Raw genomic sequence first — 13735 nt, forward strand, 5'->3', positions numbered from 1 at the left:
CTCCCTCTGTAAAATGAAGAGGGTAATTTTATCTATAGGCTTTATGGAGTAGTTGTGAGAATGGAGGGCCAATACATGTAAATTGCTTAGCACACAAACTAGCATCTGCTAACTTCTTAGCTTTTTAACTATTTCTGCCTCCTGCTCAAGTAGTAGCGAGACTATGGAAAAGGGTGAGGATAGCAGCTTTCACACCAATCTGGGTATTCAATTCAGTTTATAGAGACACGCTGGTCAGTTGCCTATGCATTTGGATTTGAGGAAGAAAAAAAGGTTTATCCTTTCGCATATCTTCTTCACTTTTCTGCTGTAATTCCTGGACAGAGATGCTTTGATGGGTGTATGTGTGTGTGAGCTAAGATTAGCTGGGAGTGGAAGCCCGAGTAGGGATTTGCACTGAGAGCAAAGGCTGAGACTAAAGTTGCCATAACAGGCACCTTTTCCAGTCTTTATTCAGCATTTATAGGTAGCCCAATCAGTGTGAGGCGTCGTCCAGGAGCTGAGAGTCCGGCAATAAACCCGGCTCACATTCACGCCCCATTTCACATAGGGAGGAAGCGACGGACTAGACAAAAACTCTCCGGTACCGCGAAACCTACGGAGCAAGGTAAGTCCTTTTCCGCGCTAGTGCGCAAGCGCTACGCCCTGGCGCTGTCCAGCTCTTCCGGCGCGGGGCGAGCACCGCCGAATCCAATGGGCGCGAGGCGTCAGGGCTGCGCATGCGCGTTGCAGGCTCGCCCGGAAGTCAATGTCTAGCTGCTGAGCGTGCACCCGCGGAGATGAAGTAAGGCCTCAGCTTATCTTTGGGGAAGTAGGGACCGGCCGCGGGAGGTGGCCCACCAGGGCTGGGGTGGTAGAGCGTCTGCCGGGCCGAGGGGCAGGAGAGGCGCGGAGACTGAAAAATTACCCCCCTAGTTTTGCTCTCCCTTACATCTGGCCAGGCCGCGCTTAACTTCCGCCTGTCTCTGCAGCCCTTTAACTAAAGTGAAGCTGATCAACGAGCTGAATGAGCGTGAGGTCCAGCTTGGGGTGGCAGATAAGGTGTCCTGGCACTCCGAGTACAAGGACAGCGCCTGGATCTTCCTGGGTGAGGTCCACATCTTTCTCCCGCACTACTCGTCATTCTGTCCTGGCCTGCTTTTTAATATTTCAGCATTCCCGCCTTTCATTCTTCCCAGCATTCATCACACTTATTTCCTTCTGCTGTCTGCCCCTTAAATCCTTTTTTCATATCTCTCTCTCCTCCATTTCTAGTTGCTCCCCCTGCCAAATCAGTGCCCACGATAGTTACCCTTTGCCATTCACTGTGGTAAGAGTCTTGCCACTTGGTTTGTCAGAGACGGTTGTTACCATACCGTGTCCCCTCTCCCATTACACAGCAGAGGAAACTGAGGTGCAGAGAAGTTAATGGACTTAAGGTCACATAGCTAGTATGTGGAGCAACCAGAACTGTGGGATTCTAGAACTCATGGTCTTAGCCACAATCCTGTATTACTGCTAGCCCCTCTTTCCCCTTCCTTCAGAATTAATTTTCCTCATCCAATTAGCTCCTGCCTTCTCTCCATGGCCATATGATCATCTCTGCGTTCACTTTGTGTCACATCCAGTAATTTGACAGTTTGTTCAAAGGGGTTATTGCACCAGATACTGTGCTAAACATTTTATATCCATTGTTTTATTTAATTCTCACAACAGTTCTGTGGGGTAAGTACTAATATTCCCATTTTACAGATGAGGAAGGAATGATTTGCAGAGGAATTTCTTTCCTATGGAATGCTCAACAGTTGTCTTTATAATCCTTAGTCTATGTGAGGTGGGGTTAAAATTTTCTAACTTAAACTGATTTTGGAACTTAGTTGTGAATTTGCGGGTAAAAGAACAGGTGAGTTCAAGATATGTTTGTGGAAGTAGAGTTTTATGTTGTAAACTATCTGCTTTGTCCATAAGCTTTTGGGTGTGAGGAGTATTTGGTTAGTGCTGACACACAACCTTTCAGTCAAAGTTAATCACTCCTTTTCCTGCCCTACTGCTGCACCTTATATATGCTTCTATCATATCATCAGACTGTGAGTTCTTTTTTCTTTTTTTGAAGGTTTATTTATTTTTGAGAGAGAGAGAGAGAGGGAGACAGAGGATCCAAAGCAGGCTGTGTGCTGACAGTAGAGCCTGATGCAGGGCTTGAACTCACTAACCATGAGATCATGACCTGAACCACAGTCGGATGCCTAACCGACTGAGCCACCCAGGGGCCCCAGACTGAATTCTTTGAGGGCAGGCCCTATGGCTTACTCTTCTTTGCACCCCCAGTGCCAGGCCTAGTGCATGGTATGTAATATACACTTGGTAAATGTTTGTGGAATTGAAATGTGTTTTTTTTTTTCTTCTAGGAGGACTTCCTTATGAACTGACTGAAGGGGACATCATTTGTGTGTTCTCACAGTAAGTCTTTTTTCATTTCCTGCCTTCTGGGTCATCAGAGTGTGCTACCATAAAGCATTTTGTGGCATCATAAAATCCATTTATTTTAATTCTAGGCTGATTGGTCTCCCTGCATGGGGAAGGCTAGAGCATCTGCTCTAGTCTAGATCAGCCCCAGGACATGGTTATAGAAGTCTCCCAATATGGAAAATCCAAGAAGTTGGATAATTTAGGAAGCCATCTTAGGGATTATGGTCTATTTTTACTGCTCTTTCACTGAGGCTTGTCCAGCCTTGGCCTACACGCAAACAGACTGGAACTCACAAGAAGCTACTATGTGGAGCTCCTTGGACTCCTACAAACTAAGGGTAACCCATGGTCCCAGGGCCCTTCTGGCACACACCTGTGTGGTGTTGTAGGATTAGGGCAAAGCACAGAGGAGTGGGGAAAAAAAGCAAAAGATTTAGGTAGCAGTTTGTTTTCTTTGTTTCTAGATGACCATGAGGTTAGTGAGCAGAGCCAATCTCTTTATCCAGAAGCTGAGAATTACAGACTGGTGAAGAACAAGAATGAGTAGGTGAACCTTATACTCTTCATTCTGCTATGAGATGAAAGCAGCAGTACTGGGGTGGGAGAGCGATTTGGCAGCTCGCACTGGTAGTGACAGCTGGTAGGAGAGGGACTGGGCACAACCCAGAGTGACACAGAGTGGTTAGACAGTCTGTAGGGCCAGAGGGGCCCTTGAGGGCAGAGGACTGTTGCAAGGAAGCTGCATGAATAGGCAGAAGACAGTGGCAAAAGGGTTTGGGCAAGCAAACACAGCCAGCACACCATGGCAGAGACATTGCCATGGCAGTAGATGATTGGACCATCCCATAGGAAGGAGACCCTGGATGAGTGGTTGGGCAGCATTTGGGACAGAGAGCCATGGGAAGGAAATTGGGCAGTACACATGAGAAGAAGGCCGTGGTAGAGGGCCTTGGCATCCCACACTGGCAGAGTGCCCTGAGAGGGACAGAGGCTGCTTCCTCCAACTTCTGGGCAGCTGGAAGTTTGCAGCAGGTGCAGCTTCCACCCCTTAGGATACCTCTGCCTGGTCCAGCCCTCCATTTAGGGGCTGTTCTTGTCTTATTTGCATTGAGTGATGATCAGCTAGTGTTTGTTTATTCTGATTCTCAATTCTGGCTACACACATTGCTCTCCATGAAGATTGCTGTTGCCATTGATAACAGTGGTTTTCAAAAAATGTTTTGTTTTCTGATTATCAAGGTAATGTATAATCATTATAATGTATAATCATTTGGCAAAAAGGAAAAGCATAAAGAAGAAAATAGAATGTACTTTAAGGAAAAACAAAATTTTGGTGTATTTATTTTTTATTTAATGTTGGGCATTATTTCTAATATTTTGCCATTATAAATTGTATTGCAGCATACATGGTAGTATATACATCTCTGTATGGATTCATACCTTCCGTAGTGAAATTACTGGATCAATATGTTAGCGTTTTTAAGATGTTTTATAAATATGATCAAATTGCTCTTTGAAAAGGTTGTACCAATTTCTACTCTCACTAGAATGCCCATTTTTGTGAATCGTAATCAACCGTGGTAATTTTAAAAAATACTTGTTGTGTGGCTTCTCATTATTATTTTATTTTGCCTTTATTTAATCATCAGTGAGGTTGAACTTCTTTTCATAGATTTACATGCCATTATTATTTTTTAAGTGTCTATTCATATCCCTTGCTTGTTTTTTGCTGTTGGTGTGTTCCTCATTTTCTTAGTGATTTTACAAAAGCTCTTAATTGATGTTAACTCTTTGTTATAACATTTTGTCATGTACTGTGTTACTGTGGGCTTATTGTACTTAATTTGATGTGTTATACTACATTGCCATCATCATTATATCTTGAGGCACAGATTGTACCAGTTTGGTCTGTAGGAGTCCGTTTAAATGAGTTCCTATATTTTTTCTTTTACTTTTTATGTTGAAATAATCTCAGACTTAAATTATGAAAGTTATAAAGTAGTATAAGGAATACCTGTTTCCCTTTTTCTTAAATGTTAACATTTTACCACATTTGCCTTGTCATTATTTCTCCCTATGTATACCTGTTATTTTTTTTCTGAATAATTTGAGCGTCAGTTACAGACATGGTGCCCATTTATCCCTAACTTCTTCAATGTGTATTTTCCCCCAAACAAGGGCATTCTCTTGTTTAACCTCGGTATGGTGATCAATTCAAGAAGTTAACACTGATACAGTAGTATTGTATCAAGCCTAATCCATAGGCTTTATTCATCTTTACCAGTTGTCCTGCTAAGATTCTTTACAGAAATAGGAAAAACAATTACTTTCTGGTCCTTTATCTGTGGTATAAATTGTAAATATTTTCTCCTAATTTGTCTTTTGTCTTTTGACTTTGTGATTTTTTTTTTGCTATGCAGAATTAAAAAAAAATTTTTTATTCATTCGTGTATTTATCATGTGGTAAAATTGACTTTTTAGGGGGTGTACAGTCCTGTGAGCTTTAATGCGTGTATAGATTTGTGTAGTTACCCCACAATTAGGGTAAAGAACAATTCCATCACCCCAAAAACTCCTTTGTGCTGTCCCTTTATAGTCTCATGCTCTAGTGTTTTATATGATCAAATTTATCAGTCTTTTTTTTATTAATTCTGGATTTTGAGTCATAATTAGACAGTATTTCTCTCCACTCCACCCATCTGTATTCTCTTCTAGTACCTGTATAGTTTCAGTTTTATGCATTGAAGTCTGCTCCATTTGGGGTTATTCTGATAGTGTGAGATACAGATTCACTTTCATGTTTTTTTCAATGGTTGTTCAGTTCTCACATTTATAAAAAAGTCCATATTTTCCCAAGCAAATTAAGATGTTACCTTTACCATGTTACTTTACCATATATACTTGAGTCTCTTTATTGGCTTTCTTTTTTTAAAATGTTTTTATAAAGTTTATCTTTTTTGAGAGAGAGAGAGGGAGGGAGGGAGAGGGAGAGAGAGAGAGAGAGAGAGAGAGAGAGAGAGAATGCATGCATAAGTAGGGGAGGGGCAGAGAAGGAGAGAGAACCCCAAGCAGGCTCCCCACTGAGCACGGCTTGATCTCCTGACTGACCTGAGCTGAAATCAAGAGTCAGATGCTTAACTGACTGAGGGACCCAGGCATCCCTCTTTATTGGCTTTCTGTTCTCTTTTGTTGGTCTGTCTCTTCACGTGCCAGTACCACACTAATTAATCATAGAATTTTTCAGTGTGTTTAAAATCTAGGAGAGTTGCTCCCTCTCCTTGTTCTTTTTTGAAGTTTTTCCATCTATTCTTACATGTTCATTTTCCCATGAGAACATTAGAATCAACTTCTCCAGCTAAATAAAACACAACTTATACTACATTAAATTTAAGTATTAACTTGGGGAAGATGTTGCTATCTTTATGATGTTGAGTCATCCTATCCAAAAACAAGGGACGTCTTCATATTTGTTAAAATCTGTGTGTGTGTTTCAGTTTTAAAAAGTTTTCTTTATATAGACTTTGTGCATTGCTTGTTAAGTTTATTTTTAAGTATTTTATCTTTTTGTTACTATTAAAAATGGGGTTTATCTTTAATTATGTCTTCTAACTGATTATTGTTTGTATGTAAGAGAGTGATTTATTTTTTTAACTTTGTATCCTATTACTGAATTGTTACACTGTTTGTTTCATTGTTTCTCTTGGGTTTTCTATACAGACTATCCTATATAATCTTCAGAGATAGTGTTACTACTTCTTTTTCATTTTTTACATGTTTTCTCCTGTGTAATTGCATTGTCCAATACCTACAATATTAAATAGTGTTAAATAGTTCCTGGCCTCAGTTGAATTGGCCCAGGTACAGGTTTCCCCTGCTAGCCGAAGGTAGTGTTCTGTAAAAGTTTTTTCTAAGCTGAAATGGCATAAGGTGGAAAAGCAATTACCATTTCATAAAAGCAAAAATCCTCTTCAGATTTCTTAGTGAAAACAGGTACTAATATAGGTCTTTTGTAAAAGCAAAGTGGCATAAAGTAAACATTGGACGAGTAGCCTGTATTTTCTATTTGGTAAGATGCTACATACCTGGCTGGGATGTATGTATATGATCATGTTACTAAGTATCAATCAATAGCTATTTTTAAAATAAGTTTATTTATTTATTTTGAGAGAGAGAGAGAGAGAGAACACAAGTTGAGGAGGGGCAGAGAGGTGGGGCAGAGGATCCGAAGTGGGCTCTGTGCTGACAGCAGAGAGCCTGATGCAGGGCTCAAACTCATGAACTGTGAAATCATGACCTGAGCTGAAGTCGGACCCTTAACCGACTGAGCCACCCAGGTGCCCAATTCCTATTTTATTTTTACGACTTTACTTTTTAACTTAGGAATCTTTAACTTAGCTGGAATTTAACTTTGTACAAGGAATAATGTAGAATTTTCTATTTTCTATTTAATTAATTTCTGCTTTTATCTGTATTAATTCCCATCTGCTTTCCTTATGTTTGTTTTCTTTTATATTCATTCTGTCTTTTTGACATAAAACTCTTTAAGGTTACAGATTTTCCTGAGTATGGTTTTTGCCCTATCCTGTAAGTTTTGGTATATATGCTTCTCATTTTTTTTTTTTTTTTGAAGTATCTGCCATTGATGTTTTTCTTCATTTTATTTCACTTTTTCTTTCATCCAGTTGTTAGCTAGGAGAGTAGGTTTCAAGTTTTAGTTAATAGGGTTAACATTTAGTTAACATTAGTCAACATTTATTCATTTTTGAGAGACAGAGAGAGAGCAGAGTGGGGGAGGGGCCGAGAGAGAGGGAGACACAGAATTGGAAGCAGGCTCCAGGCTCTGAGCTGTCAGCACAGAGCCCAACACGGGGCTTGAACTCACGTACTGCGAGATCATGACCCGAGCCAAAGTCGGATGCTTAACTGACTGAGCCACCCAGGCGCCCCTAGGGTATTTTTTTATTTAAAATATTATTTTCGGCTGTATAACATTGTGATTGGAGGACATGGTCTGTTCTGTTTTTGGAGGTTATTGAGGTTTTTGGAGGTTATAGTCAATTTTAGACTCTTTAGAAGAAATTGTCCTCTTTTTGTGAGAGTTAAATGTATCTATATATCCACTAGTTTGACATTAATATTTAACATTATAATTGTTATATTATTATGTTTATTTGTATTACATAATTATATATTGATATTTCTCTGACCATAATTTTGTCAACATTATATGTTATAAACTTAAAGTGGTATGTTAAAATCTCTCATAACTTTTGTTATTAGTTTTTCTTTGTATTTCTCATAGTTTTCTTAATTAAAATTTTTGATTTGTTAATTTATACGTAAAGTTTCATGATATATCTTTGTAATATATTAGGATCTTTTTCAGTGTCAAAGAGCTCTTTTAGTCCCATTTAAATATTTTTTTGGCCTTGAATTCATCTTCAGTCTTAATATTACCACCCATTTTTAAATTGAGTGTTCATGCTATATCATCTAATTTTTATTTTTAACTTTTGTGTCATCTTGTTCTAGATATGTCTCCTGTACAGACTATATTATTTGAATTTTGTTTTGTCATTCAGTTGAAAGTTTTTGCATTTTAAATCAATAGTGTCTTACTCTTTTATAAAATAAATAGATATGGGGAGATTGTTAACATTAATCTGGTGCGGGACAAGAAGACTGGGAAATCCAAAGGATTCTGTTTCCTCTGCTATGAAGACCAGAGGAGCACAGTTCTTGCTGTTGACAATTTTAATGGGATCAAGGTGAGTGTGTTCACTAAGCAGGATTTGGCTGGACTTTTCCTGTATGTAGGGGTTTGGTTTAATTTCCCACCTGATCGCCACAGGTTCAAGGACAGTACTGGTCAGCTGGGTGTGTGAGAGGGTTTCAGAGGTGTGGGGACATACTGACCAGGAAATGATCCCAGGAAATGATTTCTTTGGCTTATGACCCTACTAACAATTGTTCCTTTTCCTCATGTTCATCTTCCCAGGAGCATAGGTACCATGCACCACGCCCCAAACCAAGCCTCTTGTTTCTCACCTTTCCATCCCCACACCCCACTCTCACCTCTGACGTATTGGGCAGCAAAGAGACTCTCAAATATTGCTCTTTCATGCTATCCTCTGTCAGGGGATTTGGGGCTGTGTCATGGCTTCATGCTCTGAGACATAGCTTTGTATGTCTGTCATATGTCTCCAGTCACTTAGCATTACTGTGCCCTGGCAATTCTCTAGTTAAGGTCTGATGACAAATTCTACAAAAATCACTCCTTCTGAAGTTTTTTCTCCTCTGTTTCCTCTCAGTTCACCCTGGGGCTGAGAGAAAGTGATGGGACAAGTCAGGTTTATCTATGCTCCACCCAATTCCTATGCTTATTTAGCAGTTGGATGAACATTGTCATAGGTTGGGAGGGTGACTTTTGACTTGGAGAGTTTGTCACTGATTGCACCAGTATGGAGCAGCTGGAGACTATAGGACAGGATGGAATAAGGTTCTAGACTTGATTTTTAAGGGTCAGCAGTCAAATGGAGTCACCATAAAAGGGAGGTTTTCAAAAATGTTTTTGAAAAGGGGAATAGGATAGATGACAGAAGCTACTCAGACTTAAAGGTAAGAATAAAAATCTGCTCTTATGTGGGAACAATAAAAGCCAGACTTTTCAAATTTTGGATTGTTTTGCCTATAGAATAAGTCTGTATCTGCCCGAATGTTTTTAAGTGAGGGGTTAATTTTTTGTTGTTCACCCAGAGAGTTGTGATTGACAACAAAAGTATCAGTGTGAGCCAGTTGTTCCACTATGGTGGGGGTAGAGCAAGGTATGAGGGCTGAAGAAAAAGATTCCTTCCCCCTTCCCAACTGTTGGTCTGCCTTGGCCTCATCCTACTTGCTGTATCAAGAAAACAGCTGTAGCATTGCACTTGATTTCAGGAATTCTTTTTAGCTGCCAGACCATGGTATGTTTTACTGTAAATTAATGTTACAGATTGAGGGTAATTGTGCATGTGAATTCTCACAGTTTCCCCTGCCGCTTGTGCTTTGGACAGTACCAGCCAGGCTTTTTTCATTTAATGCAAGTGTAGAACATGAAGGTTATTGTGTGGTACACTGGAGTAAAGTGACAAGGCTGTCTAGTATGACTGCCTCAGGAACTCCAGCTGCCCCTGGCCCTACCTGGATGCCCCAAGTGCTGAGCAAGTTATAATCTGGGTGTATGTGCTGTTACACACCAGTTGGGCAGGTCTGCTTTAGTGATTTCCCCAGAAATAGAATTAGCAGGAAGGTAAGGGGTGTGGTTCAAACCATGGCTTTCTGCAGCTGGGTTCAAATAGTTTGATAGGAGGGCCGTCTTTGCTGAAGCATTGCCTGTCTGTCTTAGATCAAAGGAAGAACTATCCGAGTGGATCATGTGTCTAACTATCGGGCTCCTAAGGACTCAGAAGAAATGGATGATATGACCAAAGAACTCCAGGAGAAGGGCTGTGGGGCTTTTACCCCCTCAGAGAGTTCATCTGAGGGTTCTGAAGATGACAAACCCACAAAAAAACACAAAAAAGGTAAAGCGTTAAGTCCCGAGAGAAGATTCTGGGTAGTCTAAGTGTTTATTCTTCCTAGTGCTGCTCACTGAGAGTTGATAATCAGTTCTTAAGTGTGAAGGGGAAAGGTGTTTGGGAAACCTTGCTTTAATTGGGAAAGGAGAGGTATCAGTGGAAGACAAATATTATGGGCTGAGTTCTGTCTCCTAAAATTCATACATTAAAGTCCTAATCCTCTAGTACCTCAGAATGTGACTGTATTTGGAGTTAGGGTTTTTAGAAAGGTAATTAAGGGTGAGAACTGCCTTATACAACATCTTGACATATCAAGGCTGACAGACATCCAACTTGGCTTCTCAGAGACACTTTCTGGAAGTATAGATTATGACTGCTTCACACACAGTGCTGCCAACGGTGCTTTCCTTTTGCTTATACCCTCCCTCTCCTCCATCTTCCTTTCCTTATTGGTTGCGCCCCTTTTTTCCTCCAGACAAAAAGGAAAAAAAGAGAAGAAAGAAAGACAAAGAGAAGACTGACCGGGAGGTACAGGCAGAGCAGCCAGCCTCCTCTTCATCACCCAGAAGCAAGGCGATAAAGGAAAAGGATGACCCTGGCTCTAAAAAGCACAGCAGCAAGAACTCAGAGAGGGGTCAGAAGTCAGAGTCCAGAGAGGTGCGGAGGCACTATCCCAGCTCTCCTGAGGTCAGGACCATCTGCCGCAGTGGAGCAGAAGACAGAGAGAGGGAGCCGAAGAAGGAGAAGGCTAAGCATGAACATAGGTCCTCAACCAGGAGGGAAGAAAGAGAAGAAAAGAACAGGGATAGAGATAGATGTCGAAGCTCAGACACACATTCCAGCCGGCACAATGGACGTTCTGAGGGACATAGTCAGAGAAGTAGAAGTAGGAGCCGAGATAAATCCCACAGGCATAAAAGGGCCCGACACTCCCGGGACCGGGAGTCCTCTAACCCCAGTGACCGCAGGCATCACTGAAACTGCAGCCCGTGACTGCTTGGTAGAGTTGCAAATGAACTAGTCCTTTAAAATGCAATCATATTCAATTATGCTTTTACTATTACTATAAGTAAAATCTCTGAGGCTGAATTCTTTTAATCCCTTGAGTATTAGAGTCATAGACAGCTGTAGTTTTAACAGCCAAATATCCTGAATTTTTAAGTGAAATCCATTGTTCCTGGGAATATGCTCGGTACCTACTGGAGGAGGTATCCTAAATTTGGTTTCATAAACATGGCCCTTGAATTTATGACCCCAATTTATGACAAAATTGCCAGGAAAGGGGAAATACCAGGCAATTCTAGAATTCTGGTCTTTGTGCTAGATGTTTAGGTGACCTTTCCAGTTGGCAGGTATAGCCATAGAATAGAGAAGTGTGGTTTAACTAGGTTTGGACAGCTTGATGTGAATGTGATATTGATTCCTAACACCAGCCCGCTCCCTCTGCATCCCACCCTCCTTTAAAAAATTTTTTTATAAACATCTTTTTTTTCGCATTTTGTTTTTTTGGTTGATATGTCTCCACATTTTTTCCTTGCTATGTATGTATGTATGTATGTATGTATGTATGTATGTATGTATTTATATTGAGGTGAAATTCACATAACATAAAATTAACAATTTTAAAGGGATAATTCAGTGGCGTTTGGTACAATCATGGTGTTATAAAACCACCACCACTGTCTAGTCCTAAAACATTTTCATCAATCCAAAATGAACCCTGTCCCCATTAAACAGTTACTCTCCATTCCCTCCTCCTTGTCCCCGTCAACTACCAGTCTGCTTTCCATTTCTGTGGAATACCTATTCTGGACATTTCATGTAAGTGGAATTGTACAATATGTGGCCTTTTGTGTCTAGTGTCTTTCACTTAGTATGTTTTTGAGGTTCATCTGTGTTGTAGCATGGATCAGTACTTTGTTCCTTTTAATGGCTGAATAATATCCCATTGTATGGATATACCACATTTTGTTTATCCATTCATCAGTGGATGGACATTTGGGTTTCTACCTCTTGGCTAGCCACTCCTTTTCCACGTTTCAGACATACCAGGCCACTTGTGGGCCTAGTTTCCTTTTTAATTAGCTGTTCTTGCTGAGATGGGAATACTGTCAGTTCCATCACATATCCATCTGGTCTCCTTGGCAGTTTTTACTCATCTTGAGAATCTTGCCCTTTTATTTTATCAATCAGTCCGTTATGACTTTGGTAGGAATTAGTCCCAGGACCTTAATATCCCTGCTGAATTATTAAAATTGAACTTCTGACCCTGTAAAACAGAGGAATACATTTTTAAATATAATTTATTGTCAAATTGGTTTCCATACGACACCTAGTACTCATCCCAACAAGTGCCCTCCTCAATGCCCATCACCCACTTTCCCCTCTCTCCCCACCGCATCAACCCTCAGTTTGTCCTTGGTATTTAAAGAGTCTCTTATGGTTTTCCTCCCTCCCTCTCTGTAACTTTTTTTCCCCCTTCCCCTCCCCCATGGTCTTCTGGTAAGTTTCTCAAGTTCCCCATATGAGTGAAAATATATGGTATCTGTCTTTCTCTGACTGATTTCACTTAGCATAATGCCCTCCAGTTCCACCCACGTTGCTACAAATGGCCAGATTTCATTCTTTCTCATTGTCAAGTAGTAGAGGAATACATTTTTAATAGTGGGCACATTTAGTTTACCTGGTATGTTATTTTGGGTCCAAGATTAGATGCACAAGAGAGTTTTTTTAGGGGAAAATGCCCATGAAAGAAAATGGGGAAGGAGGCAAGAGGAGTCTGGAAAAGCAGTCAGACTCTGATAGAGGTCTAATCTCTGGAGAAGCGGGGAGGGAAGAAGGAAGTTTGAGTAGGAAAAGTCTTATACTACTGTGGTGTTCTGAGAATGTTTCAGCAAGACCAGTGGTGAGTTCTTGAGCCAAAGTCATCTGTCAGAGGAGTTCCTATTAGATCAGCTTTGGTAAGCAGGAGTCCTTGCTGTTGGACCTCCGTTGGCCCTTGTGGCCACTCTGCTTATGTGTCCTTTGTGCCAGTTGTGTGGTATCCATTGACCAAGGCCAGTGTACCTGGCTGAGTCCTTTTGTGTGCTTGGCAGTTCAGTGCCTCTTCTGTGATGGATGCTCTGATGGATGTTAACATGTGATACAGAAATATTCACAGTTTGCCTACTCCCACATGTCCACAGCATTTACACCAGACCTTGTCTCTAATCTTCAGCTCTTTTCCTTCCAGTATCCCAACTAGATAGGCCATTGACCACAGCCTAGGAGTTGGTATATATGCAGTAAATATTCTCAGTTTTGGCCACTTCTTTTACACCAAGTCAAGTGCACTGCTTGAGGTTCTGTCCATTGGAAAAAATTTCTTTCTCCTCCCCTGAATGTGGCTGTAATGCAGATAACGTTCATCTTCATTTTGTGATGACCCACCAAGCTCAAATTGTTTTCTGCCCCAGCTGGTCATCCTGGACCCCCCAATTTCCTATGGGGCTACCATTCTCTGCATCTTTTAGGTTTTTAATAGTAACACTGATCTACTCTGTCTCCCCTGAGCTGTATTATTATTTTATGTATTGTTTGGGGTTCTGCTAGGGAAATAACCAGTAGAATGTATGTATCCTGCTGTAAGCCAGTTCCTAATGAGAAAACATACAGGCATACCTTGTCTTATTATACTTTGCTTAATTGTGCTTTACAGATAACTTTTATAAATTAAGGGAATGTGGCAACCC

General features: G+C 40.7%; 1 protein-coding gene across 1 annotated transcript; it reads left to right on the top strand.

Annotated features, from left to right (window-relative positions):
• Positions 1 to 671: 671 nt before the first annotated feature.
• On the top strand, positions 672 to 11500 carry RBMX2 (RNA binding motif protein X-linked 2). Its single transcript, XM_045471599.1, has 6 exons — positions 672 to 784; positions 972 to 1087; positions 2388 to 2439; positions 8087 to 8216; positions 9833 to 10010; positions 10480 to 11500. The coding sequence occupies exons 1-6, from the start codon at positions 720 to 722 to the stop codon at positions 10980 to 10982; spliced, it is 1044 nt and encodes a 347-aa protein (XP_045327555.1). The 5' UTR covers positions 672 to 719; the 3' UTR covers positions 10983 to 11500.
• Positions 11501 to 13735: the final 2235 nt, after the last annotated feature.

This window comes from Leopardus geoffroyi, chromosome X (genome assembly GCF_018350155.1).
Source record: "Leopardus geoffroyi isolate Oge1 chromosome X, O.geoffroyi_Oge1_pat1.0, whole genome shotgun sequence".
Lineage (NCBI taxonomy): Eukaryota > Metazoa > Chordata > Mammalia > Carnivora > Felidae > Leopardus > Leopardus geoffroyi.